This window comes from Natrix helvetica, assembly GCF_964273705.1.
Source record: "Natrix helvetica genome assembly, chromosome: 2".
In the NCBI taxonomy this organism is placed as follows: Eukaryota; Metazoa; Chordata; class Lepidosauria; order Squamata; family Natricidae; genus Natrix; species Natrix helvetica.
This window is the reverse complement of record NC_138552.1, coordinates 170,078,654-170,106,223: the sequence shown is the minus strand read 5'-3', so window position 1 is coordinate 170,106,223 and position 27,570 is coordinate 170,078,654. Positions and strand designations below refer to the sequence as shown.

At 40.4% G+C, this 27,570-nt stretch overlaps 1 protein-coding gene across 6 annotated transcripts in view; it reads left to right on the top strand.

The window, feature by feature from the left end:
* The first annotated feature begins 9,550 nt into the window (after window positions 1–9,550).
* Window positions 9,551–27,570, top strand: part of COL12A1 (collagen type XII alpha 1 chain) — a 138,942-nt gene continuing 120,922 nt past the window's right edge. For 2 of the 6 annotated variants that reach the window (XM_081942948.1, XM_081942949.1), the window contains exons 1-2: window positions 12,938–13,229; window positions 21,520–21,630. In XM_081942948.1, the coding sequence (XP_081799074.1) occupies window positions 21,555–21,630 (76 nt within the window). In that variant the 5' untranslated portion in view covers window positions 12,938–13,229; window positions 21,520–21,554. Of the gene's footprint in view, window positions 9,743–12,937; window positions 13,342–21,519; window positions 21,631–27,570 lie in introns of those variants that run through there. The other 4 variants (XM_081942947.1, XM_081942945.1, XM_081942946.1 and 1 more) reach the window with 4 other exon arrangements.

Here is a 27,570-nt window from a genome sequence, read left to right as displayed (position 1 = left end):
CCTTCTTGCATAGTTTGTAATTAAAAATATATCAAAATGTAACTAAAAAAGGTCCCAACAATGTAAGAAAAACTGAGGATCAAGCTAATTCGCTACTGCTAGTGGAAAAATGCTATCAGTGGACTATGAAGTGACTGCAATTTTTAGCAATTTCCTTTTTGACTTCAAATCGGCTCAGAAGATGGGCAGCTGCACTTGTAAGAGGAGACATTTGATCTACCTGTCCTTGTTTGGATGGGACAATTTGGTTAGAGCAGACCTTGACATTTTATAGCCTGTGGACCACATCCAGAGTTTCAACTATCCCTGTCAGGCCTGTGGTGTCAGGGGGAGTGCGCCAGGGGTATTGGCAGGGGCATGTGTGTGTGTTGGCAGGGGATATGGAAGTCCCACATACCCCTGCACAATTTCTCATGTGGTCTTTGGGAAAATTAATTTCCTTACCTCCAGGTTAGAGGATAGCATTTTATTAGACTTTATCTGGAATCTTGGTTTGAAAGGTATTATGAAGATCACTGAAAAGATACTGAAACTGAACTCTGCATGTATTATTTCAGTTTTGTTTATTTGTAGGCTAAGAGCATAAAAGGAAATATTTTATTGCCTATTAGTTCTGTCTGTCCTTAGTGCTATAGCATTTAGAAATTGTGGAAGCTTTCTATTTAGACATAAGCATGTATTGAAATGTATGCTTCCTGCTATAATTTATAAAACCACCTCACAGATACACATAACATACAACTCATTTGATTGGGACAATTAAGACCCAGAATGTAGCATGAATTTGCTAACTCAAGCACTGTTGTTGCAAGAAAGGGATATTTGTAATTTAAAATTGCTTAGCAAATTGTGAGTTCATAGAAAACTAAAGACGGGGGGATGTCTTAGCCTTAGACCTTCAACAATGTGGGACAAGAATAGAAGTTATCCATTGCAAAGGTGAACTTATTACCAAGTATGCTTTCTAAACACTTGCTGGCTGTAATAGCTGAGCAATGCCTGATGTTGCTATCTGACTACTAGAGATTAAGTCAATGAAATACCTATTGCAGAGGAACATGAGATATCATAGGAAAGTAGGTAGGAACTCTAGGTGCCTAAAATGGTATACCTATCAATACATGAACAACTATGATGTTTTTGATTCATTTGTTTAATTAAGTTATCATTAGTTTTATGATTTGTGCAGAAAACATAACACTTTTAGGTCATATTTATGCAGAAATATTGCAAATTCAAAATGGTACACAAACTTTAAAAAAAACACCTGCCATCCGCTTTTCAAATGATTTTAAGTAAATAACTCTGCTATCTTCTTGGTTTTAATCCCCCCTCCTTAGTACTTACTGATAAAGTATGTAGGTTATGGGGTCATCTTTCACAGATTAAAGAGAAGGATACTGAGGAAAGGCAAATAGAAGACAAGTGATGTTAACAGTAAGTAGCCATGGAGTGGGGGGGGGGTATGGATATGCTTGGGGCTTCTGGAATAGGATGCATCCAATGTTTCACCTTTTGGATTCAGTCTTGCCAAATATACATTTTTTTCAAAAACAAATCTTACTGTTCAAAAGAATTTGCATCCCGGTAAGTCAGTATAACTATACATTGTAAATCAGAGAGATACCAGAAGTTAAAGACACTTCCAGGCAAAGTAGATTTTAAAAGGAAAAAAGTGTCTTTAATTTTACAGTTAGGTTTTCACAGATTTCTGGATTTCACATATTCTGGGCATTTGGAAAGGATAATTAAGAGATAAGTTAAGTGACTCCTACATGCAAATTTAAATGTTAAACTTCTCTTAAGATGTTAACTTTCAGAGAATGGGGAAAGGCAGAAAGACTTTCTCCTCTTGCTTCAAAGGAAATAAAATATTCAGTGATAACTAAACACATGTGCAAATAGCTGCTCAGATGGTATTTTCTATGTTTTTGCTATGGCTTATTTTCCAGGCTTTTTGTTATATTAATATGTTGGCATAATGTTTTAAAATTTCATGTAAAGGTAACATCAAATAAAGAAACCAATGCTATGATAAATTCTTTTTTAGTTTCACTTAAGAAATTAGTCCCATGTCTACTATTCCTTACTATTTCAATATTTTGTCTTTGTAAATGCTAAAACATTAAGTTAGTTCTGAAACTCGTTTTGAGCTTAGTTGTTTTAAATGTTTTTGCTAAAACAACATTTCAACTGCTTAAAGTTACATTTATAGATGGAATTAAAAGATTAAAAATATGACACATTTTAATGTAGCAGTTATCAATTTCATTTTTTCCATATAGCACAAAAGCACAAAACTACCCACCATCAAAAGAAGAAGGACATCTAAAAGTATTGTTTTAGTCTTCAGGCAGTTGCTGTAAAGAGGATATGCTTGCAATTAGAAACACTTGCAGAAATTATTTTTTCTTTGCTTGGTCTAAAAGACAAAATGGAATAATAAATTACTCATATCTTTTCAAGTAATTACTTAAGAATTTGTCAAATTTGGATCAGGAAAGAATTCAAGATAGGAACAAATTACGAATGTTTCACTAAACGGTGCAGGAGGGCTGACATAGCTTTTATTATGTTTGAAATAAATACATATTTAAATATGTAAGCTTTCTATGTCATCCTGAGAAAGTAATACATTTTATCATGAACAAAAACATCAATATTGATTGTGATTCAAACTTAAGGATATGACACATGCTAAAATCATAGATTTTATACCAAAATTATTTAATGTTTAGCAAGGAAAAGATTAGAACGGTGCTGTTCCCTTCTCGATATTTTACAGCCATTCACTGCAATAAATATATTTTGGGGGGAGGCAGAATTCACTGAGTTTAATCGAATTATGTAGTATAGGAAATGAAAAGGACAATGCAGGGAAATAGGTACTTAAGTGACAAAAACATAGTGTGATATCCTCCATTATTTCCATTGCACTATGATGAGAAAAACCAAAACCACTGTCTAAAAACAAAGGTCCCAATGATGTCATTTTGGAATTGCACAGCCATTGATGGAAGAAGTTATTGAGATGTATTGGAAGACAAAAGGTAAAGTCACAGCACTTTTTGAATAGCAAATGGCCACATTACATGTAATTAATGTAGTAATTCATATTATTGCATAATAATTATTGGTAAAAAATGAAGATGAAATGTATGACTGAGGTTTAAAGAGTTCATGGGGTTGGGGTTTTATATACGGTATAAATAAAAAAATATAGGTTGTAGAAAAAGCATCCGAAATTTATTAAACAGCCAAATGTGTGCCATTTTCTTTTAAGTAGTTGGTTCATTTCTGCAAGGTATCTGGAAAACCTAGTGCATGCATTCCCTAGATAACACTTCATCATTTTCTTAGAAAATATTCTAGAACTTTTTGAAGTCAGAAAGCTTTTGCAGAACTGAAGAATATCCTCCCAAATAAATACTTTTCCAGTAAAACTATCATTCAAATGTTTCCTTTGTCTAATTTCTCAAATTAAACTAAATTTCAACTATAATTCAGTATCAGCGATTACAATAATTGTCTTCTTTTTACTTCACTTCTTTTATTTGCTCTTCATATTCATCTTTTCCATGAAGTCTTCATCCAACTTTCCATGTTTTTGGTTTTTTCCCCCAGATTCATAGTTTAAGTCCCTGATTATACTCATGTGGATGAATGCAGCTTTTCATTTCTGAATTCTGAATATTGGAATTCAGGAAAAGCATTGTCTCCCTTTCAAGCTTACTGAATTTTTGCATTTGGTTGCCTTTGAATGTTGTCAGAGTTTCATGTGAATCTTGGTGATATAAAGGAGTCTTGAGTGAACAAATACTACAGAGCTTGGTGCTTGTTTCATTTATTTCATAAACAAAATAATCCAACATGTTGTAGAGCAGGGGTGTCAGACTCGATTTCATTGAAGGCCACATCAGGGCTGTGGTTGACCTTGGGGGGGGGCAGGGTGTGTGTGGCTGATTAGGTGAGCGTGGCAAGCTTAATGTTGCTCACTGGGCATGGCCAACTGGGTGGGTGTGGCCAACTGGGTGGGTGTGGCCAGCTTGATGCCACTTCCCAAACTGCTGGCTGGTTCCTCTTCACATTGGGTAGACCAGGCCAAAGCCACGCTGGCCCAATATTTAATCTTCGCATTGGGTAGACTGGGCTGAAGTGACGTGAGTAGACCAGCATGAAGCAATGTGGGCCAGCCCCTTACATTTCCAGGATGGCCCCATGGGCCGGATCTGACCTCATGGCAGTCCAGATCTGGTCTGCGGGCCTTGTGTTTGACACCCCTATTCTAGAGTGTAAATGTAATTGCCCTTTTGTTTTAATAAATTCAATTAAGTGTACAACTAAGTCTAGTTGTGTATGTTCTTCATTAAACAATCAGAGATGATTTGGCTAGATATATATGAATCTCACAACTATTGATTCCACTTATAATGATGTGCTCATCACATAGATTCTAGAGGTATTTCATGACTTGCTCAAAAGAAATTACAGAAGTCCTCCAAATATTTTTTTTAGAAGGCACTGATGTCCCTCAGTTTGGAATAAACTACAACGGAGAGTCAGAAACATAATCTTGAAATGGAGATTTGGATAACTTCAAAATAAATGTAACCTGGAAGTCTCAAAAAGCTCTGGAAAAACAACCAGGGATCTGCAAACTCTTTTACCTTGTTTGCCAATAATTCTACCAATAGAAAATGGTAGGTAAAATGGAATTCATGAGACCATGGCAAGGTACAAATGATGGTTCCTTAAGAGAAAGAACTTGGTCACCTCAGTTTTGCCAAAAAGCATTTGAACGAATCTTCCAAATATCTGGAGGAACATTTTATAGAGAAGCCCTGGTAGCCCAATGATTAGAATGCAGTATTTCAGGCAAACTCTGTCCACAGTCTGGAGTTCAATCCTGATGGGCTGAAGGTTGAGTCAGCCTTCCATCCTTATGAGATCGGTAAAATGAGGAGCCAAGTTGTTGAAGGCAATGTGCTGAGATTGTAAACCATTCAGAAAAAGTACTATGGAGCAGTATGTAAGTCTGTTATTGCTATTATAGAAAGATGGTACTTTTAGGCTACGTAAATGTCAATATCTAAGTAGAACCAAGAACCTCACACCAATTGCAAAGTATGCAGATGGCAGCGTCATGGTTTTGTTGACTGGACAACCTGCATCATTTCTAGTTTGTATCAGGTAACTGGGTAGTAGAGTATGAGGGCATTTGTCTACCAAAGCTGATGTGCAAGTGAATCATCTAGCAACAATCTCAAACATACGTACACTGACTTCAGTGGGATTTACTTTCAAATTAGTTGAACTAGCATCCACTGGAATCTATGCCATGGGTTTATTTTGACTTCATTTGAATTTTGAATTCAGTGCAAACAAAGTGCAGCTAAGTTAGTTATTCCTCTGGTTTTTGACCTTTTAACTTACAAGGAAGGCAAACTTTACTGATTGGCTCCTGTGTTGCTGTGTTATTTCCCCCCTTTTACAGACGGTTCTGGTTTCACTAGTGTTAACATATTTGCACACCTGGATGTCTTCACACCTCCTTCTCAGAAGATGCCCTTTGACACTAAAGCACACCTTTTCTTTTTTTATCCTTATGATACCTTTGTAGCTTTGATGCTTCAACGATCAAAGCAATAGGGATCAGCTTGATCTTTTGTTCCTGGATTCCTACCTTAGAATTTAAAGAAGTTTACAAATTAAAGCAAAGGGAAAAGAAGCATTGCCATACTGTGGGCAGAGACTGAAAGAGCAGGGGAAGCATGCTTCACACAGCCTGGACAGAAACGGAAAGATTGCTTACTGGGAGATATAAGGGTGAGAGGGAACATAACACCTCTGTTGCACAAGCTGTTTCTGGGTCAAATTCAAGATGGGTTCAGGTTAACTATGAAACCATCTTCATAGTCCCATTACATCAGCCTGTTCCACCTGGTCAGGCAGGGCAGGCATGTTCTGGACCCTGTCAGCTAAATACTTCTGACCAGTGGGATCCAGAAAGACAGCATTCTTCCCCCAGAAGTGAGGCAGGCCCCACTCTCCTGGCCTTCTGGAATGTTCTGAACCATAGCTCTGTAGCCTTGCTTAGCACTCACAGAGTAGCATGCAGCCATGGGGATAGTTCCTGCCCCAAAAGTCCTCCCCTAGACTTAATTTTTAAAAACATTGCTTAACTCTTTTAAATTTTATATATTGTTTTCATGCTTTTAATATTTTATTTGATAAATCAATCAATCATGTGCTTCTAGAATATTTTATTGACTTACAGGTGAAACTCGAAAAATTAGAATATCGTGCAAAAGTTCATTTATTTCAGTAATGCAACTTAAAAGGTGAAACTAATATATGAAATAAGACTCATTACATGCAAAGCAAGATAGTTCAAGCCGTGATTTGTTATAATTGTGATGATTATGGCGTACAGCTCATGAAAACCCCAAATCCACCATCTCAGAAAATTAGAATATTACATGCAATCAGTAAAACAAGGATTGTACATAGAACAATATCGGACCTCTGAAAAGTATAAGCATGCATATGTGCTCAGTACTTGGTTTGGGACCCTTTTGTAGCAATTACTGCCTCAATGCGGCGTGGCATGGAAGCTATCAGCCTGTGGCACTGCTGAGGTGTTATGGAAGACCAGGATGCTTCAATAGCGGCCTTCAGCTCTTCTGCATTGTTCGGTCTCATGTCTCTCATCTTTCTCTTGGCAATGTCCCATAGATTCTCTATGGGGTTCAGGTCAGGCGAGTTTGCAGACCAATCAAGCACAGTAATCCCACGGTCATTGAACCAGGTTTTGGTGCTTTTGGCAGTGTGGGCAGCTGGAAAATGAAGTCAGAAATCCCATAAAGCTCATCTGTGGAAGGAAGCATGAAGTTCTCCAAAATCTCCTGGTAGACGGCTGTGTTGACCCTAGTCTTAATGAAGCACAGTGGTCCAAAGTTCTGTTGCTCCTTGGTCCAAAGTCTTTCTGATGAGAGCAACTTTTGCCAAAAGCACCAAAAACGGATTCAATGACCGTGGGATTATTGTGCTTGATTAGCCTCTCCATTCTTCCTCCATACTCTGGGTCCTTGGTTTCCAAATGAGATGCAAATGTTGCTCTCATCAGAAAAGAGAACTTTGGACCATAGAGACCGAACAATGCAGAAGAGCTGAAGGCCACTACTGAAGCATCCTGGTCTTCCATAACACCTCAGCAGTGCCACAGGCTGATAGCTTCCATGCCACGCCGCATTGAGGCCGTAATTGCTGCAAAAGGGGCCCAAACCAAGTACTGAGTACAAATGCATGCTTATACTTTTCAGAGGTCCGATATTGTTCTATGTACAATCCTTGTTTTATTGATTGCATGTAATAGTCTAATTTTCTGAGATGGTGGATTTGGGGTTTTCATGAGCTGTAAGCCATAATCATCACAATTATGACAAATCACGGCTTGAACTATCTTGCTTTGCATGTAATGAGTCTATGTCATATATTCATTTCACCTTTTAAGTTGCATTACTGAAATAAATGAACTTTTGCACGATAGTCTAATTTTTCAAGTTTCACCTGTAATGGGCCACCATTGGATCAATCAAAGAATGTACCTAAAGTAACTGCTGACCAGCAGAAAGCATAGCAGCTTGGAAGTCCAGGATGAAATGGCTGCCCAGGACAGTGCTGAAGGGATGGGCCACACCAGGAATCACAGGCAATGAGAGTGGAAGCTGCTGTTAGAAAGGAACAACAACAACAACAGCAACAAGGATGCTGGCAGCAACCCATATCAACCATCAGCACCAGTCCATGATATTTGTGATACATTTTTAATAGTAGTAGTAATAGTAGTAGTAATAGTAGTAGTAGTAATAGTAGTAGTAGTAGTAATAATAATAATAATAATAATAATAATAATAATAATAATAATAATAATAATAATAATAATAATAATGCATATTGGAAGCAGATAACATCTTGAATGGAAAAGTCAGAGTCAACGCAAAAGGAATACATCAGGAGGGTCCTGAGTCCTTTGGGAAAAGGGCGGCATATAAATCCAATAAAACAAACAAACAAACAAACAAAATATTAAAATCAAAGCTGAATGCTGGAAACATAATTAAAGCCATTAATACATGGGCAGTTCCAGTGATACACTACTCAGCTGGAATCATCAACTGGACTCTGGCTGAACTGAAAAACCTGGACCAGAAAACACGCAAACTTTTGAATATGTACCATGCTTTACATCCACGAAGTGACATCGACAGGTTGTACCTGCCAAGAAAAATAGGGGCAGGGGGCTATTGCAAATCCATCAAACTGTAGAAGAATAAAAACGAAGTTTGAATGATTATGTGAACCAAAGTACAGAAAAATTGATGCAGGCTGTGAAAACGGAGAACAGCATAAAAACAACAGAAACAAAGGCAGAATATAAGGAAAAACAGCTGGATGACAGATTAAATAGATGGAAAAGCAAAGCTTTGCACTGACAGCACTTGAAAAACATTGAAGGAAAATGTGATGACAACTTGACATGGACATGGCTTAAGTTGGGAACTATCAAGAAAGAAACGGAAGGTTTAATACTGGCTGCTCAAGAACAAGCACTACAAACTAATGCCATGAAAGCGAAGATACAAAAATCCACTGACAACCCAAATTGCCGACTTTGCAATAACAAAGTCGAAACTGTTTCACATTTAATATGTGAATGCAGCAAAATCGCACAAACTGATTACAAATATAGACATGACCGAGTTGCTTAATTAATCCACTGGTCATTATGTTAAAAATATGATTTACTCGTATCCAGAAAGTCATGAGAACATAAAGTGGAAAAAGTTATCGAAAATGAGAAGGTGAAGATCTTGTGGGACTTTCAAATACAAATTTGGAGCACAACACGCCAGATATCACGGTTGTAGAGGGCCAAAGTGTACAGTTTATTGATATCGCTGTTCCTGGAGATGCCAGAGTCGAAGAAAAAGAACTAGAAAAAATAATGAAATATCGCAACCTGGCCATTGAAACTATACAGCTATGGATGAAGCATGTAACAGTGATACCCATTGTCATCGGGACACTTGGCCCCATGTCCAAGAATTTTACGAGATACATCAACAAATTGCAGCTTCCTGCAATAACACCAATGGAACTGCAGAAAACTGCGCTACTCGGAACATCTTTTAAGAAGGTACTTGGTTGATGCCTAGGATGCTGGTAGCAAACCGTATCAACCATTAACATCAGTCACTGATATTTGTAATGCATTTTTGAATGTTCAGTTGGCTGAGTTTTATGTTTAATGAATAAAGTATATAATGATTTCCTAATTCAATACACAAAAATGAATGAATGCATTAGCACTTAATAGCGCTAGGGTGCGCTATTGGACAAAAAATTACCCTTGTTCGAATTTCTACACCCTCCTACTCCAATTCTTTTGTGGAAAGGTCGCGCAGAGGAGGGTTAAAAAGAAACCCTTCTGAATGGTGGGAAGCATCGAGCAAGAAAACGCGTGCTTAGCTACGAGAGTTCCCTGGATTATAGCCCTGCTGGGAAGCTGGGACCTTTTGTTCTTCTGCGGGCGGGCTTTTTTTTTGCGGTTGAAGCCCATAAGCCCATCGCTCGGAAGATGCAGGAGCACGGCTGGGACTGACCATCTCCAGGTGCCACCGCAGCCACAGCCAAAGAAGAGGCGCCGAGGATCTAATACTCGGAGGGGCGTGAGCATCATGTACGTCGGTTCTGTAAATGTCTAGGCAGGAGGCGAAAGTCTTGGGCCACTCGTGAAGGAACGAGGCTCTTCTCCCCAAAGACTGCCTTTTTCTTTCTTTACCCCTCTCCCCATCTCCACCCACCCCGTTTTACGCACCTCTTTTTTATTCTCACCCCCTTGCAAACTATTCTGCCCCCCCTCCCCTCCTAGCCTCTTCCTAAACTCTGTGGGTTTAGCTGAAGGTACCGTTTGCCTTGCGTTGCTTGGATTGAGACGTATCCCCACCAAGCCTTCGAGTAAGGGTCTCTTACTCGGTGTGTGTGTGTTAAAGGAGCGAGGACCGTATCAAGAACAGAGCTTAAGTTGATTTTCCCCGCACGCCTTGAAGCTCTGTCATCCCAAGCAGGTAAGGGAGGGGCGCCTATGAAGGGGGGTGTCTCTTTGGACCACGGGCTGAAGGACTCGCCCGACTTTCTGGAGAAGAGCGGAGGTTGGATGCGCTGCTGATAGGCCCGCGGGGGACGAAGCAGAGGTTGGGGTTGGTGGCCACATCTCCCGGTCGGTAAAAGAGGCAAGGGATGAAAGTGGTACGGCGGGGAAGCCGTTATTGATGTGTCCCCCTCTTCCTTTCTGGCTAACCGAGAACGTGGACATTTTCCTCTTTCCCCACAATCTAGGCGGGGTAGCCGACTGTCGGGTTTGTTCTCAGCCGCCCTACCGTCTTTTTTTGTTGACTGGGTGGCAGCCGATTGTGTGAGTGCGCGCACGCGCGCGTTCACCACCTGGGAGGAGAGAGGCGTTCCGAGACCTGCGAAGTGCCTTAGGAAAGGTATCCCGCAAACCCCAAGTGCTGTAACCCTAATTGGAATCGGAACGGCTAAAATGCTTAATCCGATATTTTCCCACGGGGATGAGCGATGGCGATTACCCGCCGATTGATTGTTCTTGAACTTAGTCCTGCGGTCTGTCTAGGAGGTGTTCATCGAATCATATAGTGCGGAAAGAGACCCTGGAGGTCTTCTAGTTCAACCCCCAGCCCAAGGCAGAGAAGTACTTATGCTACCCCAGACAAATGGTTGCCCAATCTTTAAAAAAAACACAATCTTAGTTTGTCATTTGATATTGGCCGCGGGTGTTTCGTCTTGCTTCAAAATGTGGAGAATTGGTGCTACTCGTTATAGGAGTGCCTCCCTATTTTGGAATCTGTCCAAACGCCCTTGGGACACTCCTTCGCAACGACCATCGGCCTCTGCTTAGGATGCTGTGCCGGGTCTTAGGAAGAGATAAGGAAGTCCAGCCCAGATGTCTAAGTTAGGAGATATTGTTGTGATTGAACGCTTTAGCATCTAAACTTAACCAGGCAACCTCAGAACAGCCTTTCCTGTGCATTGAATTGCAACTCCCACAACTCCTTATCACCATTAGGAATTATGGGAGTTGCAGTCCAGGTTGCAGCGGCAGTTAGCAATCAGGGTGTAACTGGGAAAGCGGAATCTCTACATCCAGATGTTCCACCGCTGCCTCGACTCTTTCTAAGGCCCCTATTGGTGCTGGAGGCGTAGTCCTCTCCGGGGTCCTTTTCAAATGCATCGAATCGCTGGGCGTTTTTCCGAATAGCGTCCTCCATGGCTGCTTAGTCCTTTTGGGGGAGCCGCTACTAGTGTTTCCCATTGTGTTTGCGTTAGCACTAGTATGACCTGTCTATGGGAAGAGAGTAAATTGAAGAGAGATACTTTTCTTGCATGGGTGCGATAGTACTGGGTGTATTGACAGGAAACGCATACAACCCAGCTTTGGACGCTGCCGTGGATTCTTAAGCCTGCGTTAGTTTTGCACATTTTTGTTTTTTCTGAGGCAAAGGCAGCAGATCCGTTCTGCAGCGCACTAATTATAATTAATATAATTTCTGAATCGATTGCTTTCACATTCCGATTACCCCCCCCCCCCCGTCTTTACTGGTGGGCGCGTTGCACGAAAACTAAACTTCGCGGGTATTCGCAACCAACGGGAATCGATGTCGCCTTCGAGCTGATTGATGGTGGACCAGAGGCCATCTGGAAATGTTCTTTACTCTTTCAAGCACCGCCCTCCGCGCTTTCCCGCGTAATTCCTCTTTCGAGCCACGTGCTGACGAGAAAGAATGCGCGGCGGCGGGCAAATGAACCGCCTCGCGGCCTACCTTGGTCCAGACCCTTTAAAATCGGGTGCTCTGGCTACGGCTGTTATCTACCCCCACCCAACCCCATGCCCCTAAATGAACCTCCCTGAGGATTCATTTATAAATCTGCGGGAATCTATAGTCTTTTGAGTAAACATGTGACTGGGAAGAACGCGTGTAGTGGCGTGCGCCGCCCTAGATATGAATGGATAGGGTGGGAACGGGGTAGAAATTGCAGTGGGAGTAAAGGATGGGAGGGAGGGAAAGATTAAATCCCGAGAAGAGGAAAGCCACGTTTCCTAGTTCCTGTGTCTCCTGGGCGCTTAATTATTCTTCGAAGGATTGAACAGTAACAAGAGTTGGAAGGGACCTTGGAGGTCATCCAGTCCAACCGCCTGCTTAAGCAGACCTACACTAGGGATTCGAACCGCCGACCTTTCTGATTGACAAGCTCAGCATCTCAGCTTTGTATGATTCGGGTTCTTTTCAGAATCAAGGCAAAGATGGAACATTATATTAGCCTCGTCAGGGTTTTTTCCCCCCCATCCCTGGATTAAGACCAGAAAGCCTGCACACGTGATTATGGGTTCCGATTTCGGAAAACGGCCCCATACTAGGGTGGGGTGTTTTTTTTTGCGCCACTTGAGTTATTCCCCCCATCAAGGAGCATTTCTATAACAAAAACCGGAGGTTTTCCCCGGCAGAAACCCAACGGGCCTCGGCACATGCCGTCCCGGGTACCATCGAAACATACCCAGGATCTTCGCCTTGGAACTCCCTGTCTGTCTGGCAGCGGTCTCGGCCAAGGGACTGCCGCGCCGGCTGCCGCTTGGCTCGAGAGCAGAGAAGAGCCAGAGGGCTACGTGCGTTCTTGGCAGGGCAGATGCTGCCCCCCCGCCGCCCTTTCTCCCCCCCCCGCGTTCATTCCTCTCTCCCTCCCCCGCCCCCGCCAGCTCGACCTTCCGTGGCGGGCCAGGCAAGTCCTGCGCTCGCGCGGGCCTCCTCATGCCTCAGGAATGCGGCGAGGTATGCGCAACTTTCCAGAAGGCGAAGACCGGCGCTTCCCTTAGCCCCGCTGGAGAGGAGCGAAGAGAGAACACAGTCATAGATCATCCCATGGCACCGATCCACTTTTCCCGCCGTTTCGTAACCGCGGAGACTTGGGAACAGCCCTCTATTAAGTAGCAAGATTGGGGAGAGGCTCTTCCCACTCGGTGAAGGCAAGGCTTCCTTGACGGAGCGACCCCATCGCAGCCGCAGCCTCGCCAACCCGACCGAGCGAGGCGGCTCCTCTCACCGCAGCCGCCGCTACTGCTGCTGCTACTACTGGCCGCGCCTTAGCCCAAGGTGCTTGGGAGTTCTCCCCTGGTTCCTGGCCTCTCCAAAAAGCGGCAGCTGCAGGGCTCATCCTCGGGCAGCTGCCATCCCTGCTTAAGTCCCACCGCCGCCCTCTTTTAAGGTCTGTGCGTCCGGCGGAGTGGGGGAATCCCGTCTCTCCACCCGCTGGCAAATCCCCTTCTGGGCAACCCCGAGCAAGCCTGCCAGGGTGCGTGGACGCCACCCACGCGCGCCCGCACACACTTGGCGCGCGCGGTCCGAGATTCGCAAGGCGGGTCGAACCTACGCGTGAGAGAAAGATTTGCCCGTCGGGTCTCCTGCGGTTGATGTTCTCTAAAACGCCTGGGAATCCGGCATTTCATGCTAGACGCGCCAAGTGCATGCCGGTGTCTTGTTTGGGGATAGAGCAAATCTGGGCATTCATATGCGTTTTATTGGCTTTGCTTTTTTTCTTTCTTTCCTCCCTTCCAAGAGTCTCGGACTATATCAGGAGCGGGTGGCGAGAATAACGGCGGGACTCTTCCCGCGTGAGGTCTCTTCTCCTACGGCCCCTTTTGCCGTTTGGCTTCTGAGAAGTCTGCCCCGAATGGGTTGCTTTCTCCCGCTGGTGCTGCCAAAGTCTCCTTTGGCGATTGCCTGTAATTTCATACAGAAGCTCTGGATTAATTCATTTCCAGAGAGAGAGAGAGAGAGAGTTCAGATATGATGTCACTTTCTTCTACTTTGTTTTATTCGTTTGACCGGTGTGTGTATGGAAGGGGAGGGAGGTAATTCTTTTTCTGTAAATCCTGCAAGAACTATGCAGAACCGCAGTACGGTTTTCTTCTCCGTGCTGTATTTCCTAAGTAACTTCTTTTTCTTGCCTCTCGCTCCGGTCCTTCTCTCCCCCCACCCCTACCCCGGGCTGTGCAACAGCTCCTTATATGTAAATTTCTCGTGATGCCCAGGCGTTTGGCTTGCTGGAGCAAAGTAGCACGTTTACTGTATTTGTCTTTGGATTTTATGCCATGTATGTTTATTGATGCGCTTTTTATTGCCTCCAAAATGCGTCGATCTAGCTTCGATCAACCGGCGAGGTCTGCTTCTCTTTGAGTGACGGTGCGAAACCAGACCTATGCTTTCCCCGTTTCCGAAAGAAAGTTCATTCATGAAATTTGCAACGGAAAGCAGAAGCATTAAAATATATATCCGTTGTTAGGTTAAGAGTATAGAGGTTTCTATACTCTTGAGGGTTGGAAGTTCCAGGAGGAAAGTAACTGGGAGAAAAATTTAAAGTATTCTCATCGTTCTTTCTTCCTTGGTTTTGTTTGGTCTTTGCGAAGGGTTTGCACGAGAGAGGGCGCCCTAAGCCTGGAAACACGTCTTCGTCAGACGCGTAGATTCTCCTTTCCCTTCATTTAAATGTATTTTCAAGCAAATATGCGAGCGGACTCGATTTTTCTGCCCGCGGTTTAAGTGTGTGCGCGTCTCTGCGTGTGTGTCTGTCTGTGTGTGTCTTTTTGTGTGCATAAGGGATAGTGATGGATCCAAAATAATAACCTGGCTGATCCTCTGGTTTTGTACCAAAGTAGGAGTCATTCTGTATTATCCTTAGAAATATGTGTGTTTGTGTGTGTGTGTGTAATATTGGAACTGTTGACAAAGCATTTCAACTTGGCACTTACAAAGATGCTGTATGCCTGCTTCCTGTTTGGAGTGTCAGCTCTTGGCTCAGATCCAGCAAAGTATTGGTGAATTGTGCCAGTTTAGTTGGGCGATTTAATACAATGCTGTTTTTTCTGTTCTCCTTTAATTCCCTTTGTACAACATAAAGCTATTTCTTCCCTTCATGTGGTAATTACTTAATGATTTATGCCAACTGCTTGGCTTTGGGTAGTTTGGGTGTGGTATTAGTCTGATGATTAATATGTGTACTGCTTAATGAATAGAGCAGAAGCCAGAGAATGTTAAAAAATCAATTAAGTTCTGGAGCACAAAAGTTAATTCTCTAAATTAACAATATGAAAATCTCAGCTTCAGTTTAGAGCAGTGGTTCCCAACGCCCACAGGGGGGCAATTTGATTTTTAATGGGGACAATTTGAACCTTGTTTAAACCAAGTTAAGGGCCTTTTTGGGCTCCCTCTATGGGAGTAGAGTTCACTTTTCGAGTAAAGTAAGAATTATTTGTGGGGGGGGGGGAGATCAGGATTTTAGAGATGCTTAGTTAGGGCATGGCCAAAAAAAGGTTGGGAACCACTGGTTTAGAGGGCCTCAATTTCACTTTAAAGAGCCACTTTTGTGCTGTGGTTATTGTGTCAGGCTTGAAATCAAGGGACTCTGAATTCTAGTTCTGCCTTAGATATAAAAGTCAGCTGTGTGATTTTGGGTCAGTCGCTCTTTCTCAGAGGCACAGGCAAACTAAACTAAAACTTGTCAAGAAAAGTGCAGGGACTTGTCCATGTAGTTTCCTAGAGTCAACACTGATCAAAGGCACCAAAAAATAAACAGACTTAAGTAGGTAATATTTACATCCAAATGCTGCTACTAGCTCTATCTTTTAAGTCAGAATACAGTCTGAGGCTCATCCAGTACTCAACAAAAATTAAAGTTAATTAGATTTGAATATCCTTTTCAAAAGTACTTGAATTATTGTCAAAAAGGGAAGGGAAAAAGCTAACTACATTAGCTATATGAACCTATTCATTTCGTCAGAAAAAAAAATCTGTTGATATGTAGGGAACTTACATAAACGTTCATTTAGTTTTAGATTTAGTCATACAAATTAAGGGTGACCAAAGCTACCATAATGTTAAATTGTAGCCCAAGACTCTTGAGCAGGAGTATATTTTTAAAAAACCACCCAGATAGCTGTCACAATTAGAATTATTAAATCCATCTGATGCCCCAAATTCTCCTTTCCTACTCTACTAATTTTTGACAAGGATTGATTGCTGTTTAATCTAGATCAGACAATGGTTAAAAATGGAGTGTCTGGAAAAAGAGTAGAAGATCTAAAAATTTCCTTAATTCACAGTGCAAACTGTTGAAGCTCATAATGCTGAATTCTACAACTCAGGTTAAATTATGTAAATCTCACACATTGGCATATGTTTTCTAGTTGTCAACTTCCCCCCCCCCCCTCCATGATTAATCAAAGAAACAATGCCTTAAGTATCCATCTTCTGTTTCCTTTATGTTAGGATATTTTAATAGAACCCAGACATATACTTTGATTCAAATTTATAAAGCCCTCATTACATTAATAGTAAAAAAACATGTATTCTGAGATTTGTAAAGACGCAGAATTCTAGAAGGCTGCTCCAGAGCTCACTTGAAATTTAGCATTATCAATAGATTGTTCTGTCAGACAGATAAAATATAATCAGAAGGATTGCTGACTTGAGAAGAGATGTCAGTTTAAAGATTTGCAGGCAACAGTATATTTCTGGCCTGATGATGTAATGGGCTGCCTCCTCCCCCACCATTCATCTTTTCTTTTGGCGTTGTTCTTTCTCTGGGTGTATGCGAACAAAATGATCTGGTTGAGTGGGGCTATTCAGTGTGGGTGTCAGGTTTCAAGGATATGTTACTTCCCCTTGTGTATAATTTGTTTCAGATTTTAGGAAGCAGGGAGGAGTGGGAGTAAAAAGGCAGAAGAGTAGCAAGTATAGGGGGACCAATTTTTATTACCCTTTCCAAACTACTGTGAATCTTTCAAAGGTTACCCTTAACTAACTGCTTTAACAGTTGTGGAAAAAGAAGCCAAACTCCCAGTTGAAAGAGGCACTGAAAGCTTTTTCTCTTGCAAAGAATCTTCTTCATTACCATCACTGGAGCTCATACCTGTATTGTCTCAAGGGTAGCATAGTGGGCAGGAGCATAAAGAGGGAGATATGCCTTCCCTTTCTGCTTGAATTGTTCTTCTACTATTGCTGTGCATGTGTGAAATGCAGAATTTTAAATGCACTAGAGCCTTTTTTTAAAAAAAATATTGATGGTCATGCAGGAAAGGGGGTTGGCAATTTTATTCTAGATTATAGGTAGTCCACGTTTAATGACCAGTCATTTAGTGACTGTTCAAAGTTACAACAGTTGCCAAAAAGGTAATTGCAACCTGGATTCAAAATTCTGATATTCGCCCACCCCTTCACAATAATGTGATCACATTTTTGGGCACTTGGCAACTAGTCTGCATTTGTGGCCATTTGCAGTATGGCACAGACGTGACCATGATTTATGATGTCTCCCCCCCCTCTCAGAAACTGGCATTTATGATTTACTTCTGATTGCCTGCAAAAAATGCCTATTGCAAATAGTAGGTTTAATGACCACAGTGTTTGCTTTACAATTGTCGCAAAAAAATGGGTCAGTCATGTGATGTCCTGCTTAATGATTGGCATGATTCGTGACTTTTTGGACTTTGTACCTTTGTAAGTCAAGGACTACCTATTCCAGGGAAGTATGAAATGCCTGTTCTACCATGTTTTCCCGACCCCCCCCCCAAAAAAAATAAGTGCTTGGCCTTGGGGAGGTCTTACTATTGTTGAGGTGCAGGGGGCCCCTTAACTTTGACCCATGGATCAGCTGATCCAGAGAGAGCTGGAGGTTCTGTCTCTGTTTCTGGCACACTCTTGCCAGCCCTAGCGTTGCTGGGGCCCACCACTAAGAGAAGGGGCGCGGTAGCTAGGGTTTGCGGGAGTGGCTTCCGCGAGACTGTTTCATGTAGATGGCAGGTGCATGTGGGGCATGTTCCCCTTTCCCTCCAGGAAATGGCGAGAACCAGCTGCGCATGCGTTTAAATATTTTAGGGGTTAGTTTATTTTGGGGAGGGTAGGGCTTATTTTAGCGCATGCACTCTAAAGCCCGATTGGGCTTATTATCCGGGGAAGTCTTATGTTCAAGGAAACGATATGTATTTATTGAAATAAAACTGTATAGATTTGAGGATTCTCCAGGATTGCAATTAGTGAGTAGAGGTTCTGTCCACGCCTGGAAAAAGAAAAGGTTGTCATTTTGTGAAGAGAATGGGACCTCTGCCCATTTACTGCAATTTCAGAACGTTGCTCAGTGCCCTTAGGAGAAGATAGGAGATTTGCCAGGCAATTTTGAAGGGTGAGGCTATTCATTGTACAATCGGCCACACACTGAGGCTAGTTATGCAAGACATCTTGGAATAGCATTTAAGATAGGCAACTGTGGACTGATTTCCCCCCCCCCCTTCTTAAACTGGTGTAGCATGTGATGATATTTAAAAGAATATATGGTGAATTATGCTATCATAGTTAGACAAAATGTAATGTGAATTATGCATTAATTTAAAAGACTCCTGTAACTACATTGCTTTGCTGCCATTATTTTACTCAATATACCTCATGATAGCATAGATCAGCGATGGCGAACCTTTTTTGGCTCGCGTGCCATGAGTGGGGGGAGCGCAGGGGGGTTGTGTGTGGCTGTGGCACACCCATAATGCAATGTGTGACCCCTCAGTGTGCATGCATGCACTGCATGTGCGACCCCCCATTTTTTGCATGCTTTTTTCGCCCTCCCCAGGCTCCAGAGGCTTTATAGGAGCCTGGGGAGGGCGAAAACAGCCTCCCCCACCCCCCGGAAGCCCTCTGGAGGCTTTAGGGACCTTCAGGAGGCTTCCCTGAAGCCTCCGGAGCAGTCAAAACAAACCTCAGAGCAAACCGGAAGTCACTTCCAGTTTGCTCGGAGGGTCATTTTGAGTGCTCTGGAGGCTTTAGGGACCGTCAGGATGCTTCCCTGAAGCCTCCAGAGCAGTCAAAACGAACCCCCGAGCAAACCGGAAATCCGTTCCCAAACTTCTGGTTTGCCTGTAGGGCTGTTTTTTTGCGCTCCGGAGGCTTCAGGGAAGCTCATGAAGCCTCCAGAGGGCCTCTGGGTGGGGGGCAGGCTCTTTCTGCCCTCCCCAGGCTCCTATAAAGCCTCTGGAGCCTGGTGAGGGTGAAAAATGGCTTTAAAAAGGGGTGACAAATGGTGCCCTGACAAATGGCTCCGCGTGCCATAGGTTCACCATCACTGGCATAGATATTCCTCGCTTACAAACAGCAATTGGTTTATTAGTAATTTTCATTGAAGCTTACAATTACTGTGATAGAAAACTACTACAAACTAAAAGGATAAAAAGAAGAAAATAGGTGCAGAAAATAAAAATATAGTAAAGAAAAGAAATATATGAAGAAATATCTCCCCCCTTTATCACAAGTATAAACAATACATACCACTTCTCTTAAAATAAAACAAATGATCTTTTCTTCCCATATCCCATCACTTATCTATAAGCAATTCTTCAAGACTCGTCATTTCAGTCTTGAGGTTAGCAAAATTCCATTAAGTGTTACCAGAGATAACAATTTATTTTATCTTGATCAAATATACCAATTTTACATTCCTTCTTTTTATTTTTTAATAATCTTGATCTTTAGCCCATTTAAATAATGTTCCAGAATTTGATTTTTTTTTTCATTTTCTTTGTCCCTTCTCGTAAAGTTCAAAAAAATTAAAAGTAAAAATTTAACACACATCCTTTTATAAATCCGGTATAGGAAGATTATCCAGATTATCTTGGGTTGTTAGTTGTATATCTCTTCTAATTATTAAGATATCAATTGGTTTCTTATGTATGCCCAGTATAGAGTATTTTTCTTTATCATCATTGTAATCTTTTTGTTTTAAAATCCATTTTCAGATCCCTCTCAGATCTTACCCAATAATACTTGCTCCTTTTTGAAGTGGAATCTGTCCATAAAGGCAGATACTCTTAAAATTAACTTCTCAGTTCATTATTCAAAAATATTCAATGTTATTTTGCTCCATTCTGTATTTAGTAAGTTAAGTCTACTACTTATAAAGTTAAATGTTCTTCTCCTTTAATTGTAATCTTTAATTCCTTTCAGTTTTCTCTAGTGCTTAACTTTCCAAGTCCCATCTTTATCATTTAAAAAAAAAAAAAGCAAAAGCATTTTCATACAGGAAGGATTCTTATAATAATTAATTATCAAATTTTATTTCAAATCCATCCATACCCTTAGTCCATTTGTAACTTCTTAAAATTAAAATTTTAATCATCTTTTTGCTTTTTGTTTCAAAAATGTTTTTTCAAGTCATTAACCTCATCTTTCTTTCGCTGAAAGAAAACCTGCTCACCCAGAATTTACATTCTTCTTGATTCAAAGGCTCCTCATAGCTGAAAAACAGCTAACAGGCCATTCCTGAAAGTGATTAGAAAAGGAAATGTGTAAATCCAATGTCCTTTTAGAGTCTGGATATGGCTATCTTGTGATCTCATGAGGAGCAACTGTCTGGTGTGTTTGTGGGCAATCCAAGGTTGTCTTCTTGCCTGGAGAAGAAATCCAAAAAAACAGTCTTCTCACTGGCTCTTTATCCCTCTGTGGTTATTGGCTCTTTTTGTAATGAAACTGTTTTCAGTTCATTATTTCTTCTGAAGAAGTTCATTTACTGACTTCAAGTGGAATTGGCAACTCCATTGCTAAGCAACACAGTTGTAAAGTGAAATGTGACATGAATGCACCAACTTACAGTGTCATTTCCAGGTATGTTTGTTAACTCATCCTGAAAATCATTCATGATCACTAAGTAACATGTCACATGATCATATGATCATGACTTGTGACTTCCTGCAGGTTTCCCCATTGACTTTTCTTATAGGAAGATGGATGTGAGGATCACAAATTCTGATCATAAGACCGTGGGAAGTTGCAACCATCATAAATGGGAAAGGGAAATGGGCAATCTAAAAACATGATTGGATGGATGGGTGGATGGATGGGCGCACTAGTTGCCAAACACCCAAATCATGTGATTGCAGAGATGTTGCCTGGTTGATCTTCTTTTTCAGTACTGTTGTAACTTTGAACAGTTGCTGAATGGATGGTTGGTAAGCAAGAACTATCTGTGTTCCTATTCCTAGATTCCTAGAACTATCTGTGTTCCTATTCCTAGATCTGGAACAGCAAGCAGTGATGAGTTTTGATGAGGGTGAGAAAGTTCCTTGTCGAAAAATTCTGACTTGGTGCAAGAAGTGGGGAAAAGGAAGATTTTTTTCTGGAAAGGAAAGTTGACTGGTGAAGAAAGTGATGTAAAACATTCTTTTCAACTTGAGTAGAGTAAGGGGAATGAAGGAAGGTCCTGCCACTCTGGAGTGCATAAATGGGTGAAAGCTGATCTTGAACTTTCCTTCCCTCCTTGCTATGTGATTTCCTTTCTTCTCCACTCCGTCTGCTTAAAAAAAAAACCACAGTATTAAATCTCTATTTTTTCTTTTCCTTTTTTTAGAATTATTCATGTGGTTGTGATACACAACAGCAGCCATGAAGATAAGGCTCCGTGCAACAGCTGTAGCAGTCCTATGTGCAGCTCTCCTCCTTTGCGCAATTGAGGCTCAAGGTAAATAATCCTGTCCTTTATTCCATGAAAGTGATGGTGCAGAATTAAACAAGGGCAACAGTTGCTCTCTGAGGGCGACTGTTGTTTCATATCCTCTTTTCCCTCTCTCTCTGTTCTCTTTCTTTCCGTAGTTTGTTTACTTCTATAGAGCAACTCCAGCGCTCTATAGAATCGCTCTTCTCTTTGTTTTGTTGTCTTTCTGGTGTGCTGTCCACACTAGATCTCCCTTGTGATCTTGGCCCTCCACTGCTGTTCCTTTTTCTCTCCACCTTTCTTTTGAAGAGTGATTAGGGAGAAGGAAGATTCCTGTGCCAACTTGAAACTTCTCCTTAGTAGCAGGAGAAGCCCCGAAGCACATGTCCACACCCTCTCAATGCTTAATTACTCTGCTTTGTACTGCAAATATATACACAAGATACATGTGTCTGCTTTTTTTTTAAAGTATTATTTCGAAGCGTTTATAAAATAAAGCACTCCAACAAAATCTGGCTGCCTGTGTGTTTTGTTTGGAATGAAAGGGAGAGGAAAGTCCTCTTCTCGATGAGTCAGTTCATTTGGGACAGAGCTGGGAATGAGAAATCCTGGCTCCTGTTTTTGGAGCAAGACCAGGGTCCCTTGGGACACTCAAAATTTTCCTGCCTGGGCTCCCACACAGACTGAGTCTCATTCAGCATATTGGATTAACCATCTGGAAACACGTACAATAGATTTGTGAGGTTTTTCTCTCTCTCTTTGAATCACACAAATTAAATATACTTTCTCATCTATTGCAAATGTAATGCCTTTTTTCCTATCACTTTACTGCTTGAATATATGCCCTGCAAAATCATTCCTAGTTGGAGAAGTAGTGGCAAAACAAGGACATTCTGCTATTTCAGCTATGCTCCCCAACTATCTCATTCTTCCTTGAAAATGTTGGCTTGTCAAATTTGTCATTGCATTGCACTGACCCTTTTGTCCATGAAAAGAGATACTCTTGTGATTTGGATGGAGCTCTTCATTTGTGTTGCGTAAGTATTCTTATATATTGGAGAAATAATGCTCCTAATTAACAGTATGTAGGAAGGAATAAATGAACTCTTGCTGTTTTATCCATGGAAAGGCAGCAATTAGCTCATAGTTCTATAGAGTAATACAAACATATTTTTATCCAGTATCTGTTCTTCTATTGTTGGCCCTTCTTTTCATCATTTCTTAATTTTGGAAATCAGCTCTAGCCCTGTTCGCTGCATCATTCCCATTATTTTGTTTAAGAATTTGCTATTTAAATTTCCCACTTTTTTTCCTTTTTACATTTAATTTTTTTATTGGAAGGAGATACATTCTTTTGGAAGGAGTGGATTTGTGAATCTAATATTTAAGTATTAGATTCCTTAATAGTACTGTATACATTATTGCATAATTAATGTTTAAGGATGGAGCAGTAGCATTCAATATGTTTCAGAAACCCAGCTATCTAGACTTGTCTTTACTAGTACATTGAAAAGCCCACAGAATCTAGTTCTTTGGTTGAAAGGCATTGCAAGACAAGTGTTTCCATTTGTTTATCATAAATGATCAGTAGCCTCAGTTCACTGTTCATCTGCAGCTAGTATTTTCAATCCCTTGTTTGTGTTTCTGTGATAACATATACGTTATTGAAAAAGACATACCTCTAAACTGGGGGGACATCTGCAGCATTCACAGTGGCAATTGACTCGTCAACTTCATTGAAAATAATTATGTAAATTAGCACATGCAAATTAGCATATCCTGTTGCCTTTCATCTTCAGGCAGCAGCACAAAATGACATATGTCTGTACCTCCCATAGAGTGAATATGGTAGTTCTGTAAAAGAAAACCATGCCATAATTCCTAGCCACATATCCTCTTAAATGATGGGCAAACTTGTGTTTGATTTTAACTTGTGGCCCCATTTCTCGAATTGCTGCCTGCAGAAACTGTCAGGACTTTTATATGCAGAGAGGCTTGATGTCATCAATCATTTCCAAAGTTTTGCTAGTTTCTGCTTTTATTATATGTTCCAGAAAAGCCAAAAACAATCCTGGAATTAAAAAAAAAACACTATAGACACTGGTACAGATTTAAATGAAAATCTGGAAAAAACCAGAGCAATTTCTTTGCTTGCAACTCATTTAAAATTGAATAGGTGAGGAAAAACGTGCCCTGTAAATGTCATTTCCATTTCATTTCCCCCCCAAAATGCCTCATTAAATTATTAAACCCATTAAATTAAGTATCATTTCTAAACTGTTTTAAAAGAATCAACTGTGTAATATGAAAGGATGTTACATCCCATTGATCCTGATGCAGAGCCAGCTTTGGATTCTGCGAAGGACTATAGGTAGGGGTGAAATGTTACCGGTTTGGACTTGTTTGTCTGAACCGGTAGTAAAAAATGCTATCGGTTTGGGCGAACTGGTATTTCTGACGATCAGCTGGGCCACTATCAGCTGTGAAACTCGATTTATATTAGCTAGAATCATCAGATTTCCTGCTTTCTAGCTAATCCAAATCACATGGCATAGCGGATTTCCCCCCCCCACTCGCTGTTCTATTTACCTTTGCAGACCCGGAAGGCTTCAAAATGTTCCTTTTTTAGCGCTGCATGGGCGCACCTCAATGCGCATGCACGCACAAAGTACGCACTCGGTAGCAGAGTCCCTGAACAGGTAGCAGACTTCAGATGATGACACCGCTGATTACAGGGAACCTCTCAAACTGTCCTAACACCAAAGGAAGAGAAAATTTAGATAATAGCCATGGTCACCAATGATTTCCAACTCTATTTCCAACTCTAGAGCTGGTGTTCACCTGGCTAGAGGTAAAGCTGCAAAAGTCACTGGCTTAGAATCAGTAAATAAGTAAAGGCCCCAAAACAGAAAACATCTTGGTTTTTTCCTCAGTGTATCAAATATTGTTTGAAGAATAATGATAAATTCTGATAATTGATTTTAAACCATTATTCTTTCTAAGTGTTTTCTTTGATAGGCTGTGGTAGGCATATATTGCTATGCCCTCGTTGTGCTTTGATGAATGCTATGAAGAACTATAAACATAAATTATACAGTGCAGTAAATATTTTCAAAACCCTGCAGACTAATTATGATGGGCTTCAAAATGGTATTTTTCTGAGGATTTCATTGAACAGGGTGACTCTTGATTATTTTCTTCACTGACCTCCTCAGTAACATTTTCATGCACTAAGTGGAGCTTGAATCCTATAGTTAACCTATTCAAGTCAGTGAGAACATTTGGCAAGTACTACGTATTAATTTCTACATGGAAAGTCACAAAAGTTGAGTTCAACTTAGGGGAGACCTCATTTTAATTATTCCTCCTCTATTTTATTTAGTTACACAGTCCCAAACCATATTCATTGTTTCTTAGCCACGTTGAAGTTCTGATAATTCTGTAAAAAAAAAAAAAAAGGTGAGATATATCAATTTAGACTGCAGATAACGGCCTTATACTACTAGTTCATCAATCTCTTGTACACAATGAATGAATGAATGAACGAATGAATGAATGGATAAAATTCCGCAATATAGCCTCATTGATGTCTGAGTCCTATGCGGAACATTCTCAAGAGACAATTCACTTAAGATATGAACAAATACAACCCAGAAATGTATTTATTAATAAAGATAATGGAAAGACCAAAGACCAGCTGTTCTGATATATTACTTCATTGGGATTATAATCAAACAGAGAAAAGGAATAAGATAACTACAGGTTTTGCCACCACAATTATTTTTGACTGGATCCTGTTTGGCGAGTAGAGAAAGTTTAAAGATTACAGGGAATCGGTTTTATCCCCGTACTGCAGGGCTTCCCAGCTTGTCAATTTTAAGGCATGGGCCCTCAATTTCCAGAATTCCCCAGTCAACACAGGGAATGGGTCAGGAATTCTGGGAATTGAAGTCTATGCTTGCTAAACTTGTCAAGTTTGGGAAATCCTGCCCTAGTAATTCAGAATCCTGATTTGGTTGAGGATGGAGCTAAAGATTATGTTAGGAGTAAAGCTGGCCATTCCACATGCAATCAAACCAACATAGCATGTACTCAGCACTAGTAACTATTTTTTTTCAAAAAATAAATCGTCTTCAAGAATTTAGTGAAGGTATTCTTAATTTTACAAATTAAAGTTTACAATACTATAATTATCTTTCTCTGGATGTTTTAAAGTGGATGTTTTCATTTTACATTTTTCTACATATTAAATCATGTTTGGTTTAAACCAAATTGTTCTCTCTTGAATTATTGCTGCTCTATTTTCATTTCTCATATTTCATTTGTAAAATATTTGGTTATAATATATCATAACCTTGGTGCCACTGCCATATCTCTTGTTTTGTCTGCCTTCCTCCCAGATATTGGAAAGAAAAATCTGGTAACTTTCCAAAAGAGCAATATTACAAACCACACATCTTTCTTTATTGGCTGTTTGCTGCCTTATAATATAATACTTAATCTCTAATTTCCAGATTTCTAATTTGATTGTACTTTTTGTGATATATGGCTGTAGGATTTTAGTTCTTGGTATAGTAAGATGATTTTGATTCTTTTCTCTGAGTAGTTTTCATGCAATGTCTGGAAGCAACACTGCTTTTAGGCAGAAACAATAGCAAGAAAGCCACATTTAAACATGTGTTTATGTCCCATTGATTTTCATATCGCCTGAGACTCCTTTATGAATGATAGTCAGGTTTCCCCCCCCTCTATTTTTTTAATTTTTTAAAACAAAATCTCTTAAATAAAGACAGTTTTGAGGGGTTGCCCCAAGTCATGACTTTTGGGGCTGCTTTTTCTCCACTTAATATGTACTTCTATTACAATAGCTCAAACTTCAAATTTAAATATACTGAGAAATGAGCCAGAAATCAGCAATGGATATAAATATATCTAATCTACATATCCTTCTAGTGTGACACATTCCATTTATTTTTAATTTCAATGAGAACTACTTAATGAAAGCAATAAAATATATTTTGAAATGTACCAGAATGTTACATTATTATAATGAAATACTAAGAAATATCAGAATTAACATAAATAGATAAAACAAATAGCCCACTAAAATTTTGTATTATGGGAGCAGAACTTGCAATTTGAATCTGTTGTATTATTTTTGAACCTCGCTGTCTACTTTGTGCCGACTACTTAAACAGCAGCTATTAACTACTGTTGAATTAACTGTTAAATCTGTTAACCTCTTATTCGACTGCATTTATTTATTAAAACAATTGCAGATAGGCAATCTAAAAATAGAATCTATTTTCTCTTTAGTTCTGACAAAACAATTTCCTGAACAGGTTACATAGGAGCTATTAGGTCTTTTATTTTGGTTGAAATAGTAATACATGGTGATAATTAATTGCATATGTGCACATAAATACACACCCCACCCATATTTTTAATTTGTGGTGTAATAATCTGGATGCTGTATATAATGATTTATTAGCAGTCTTCTAAGATTTTAAAGTACATACTTTATAGTCTGGTATAGATACATGCAGGATATCCCTTGCGATAAAGTTATTATAACATTTAGCTTTCATTGTTGAGATAGACACATAGGAATCACTTGAATTTTTCATGTCACGGAACAATATAATCAAAATGGAAACTTACTGTACTACCTTTTATTGAGCAGGTCTTGTTTTTTTACACGATTCTGAAAACAGTTTTCTTTAATAGACTTATTAAAGAAAAACTTAGACTAAGACTTAGACTTTCTTTGACTAAGAAAGATTTAGACTTATATACTGCTTCACAATGCTTTACAGCCCTCTCTAAGCGGTTTACAGAGTCAGCATACCCCCCCCCCCCCAAAAAAAATCTGGTCCTCATTTTACCCACCTTGGAACTATAGAAGGCTGAGTCAACCTTCAGCCTGGTGAGGTTTGAATTGCCAAATTGCAGTCAGCCGGCAGTCTG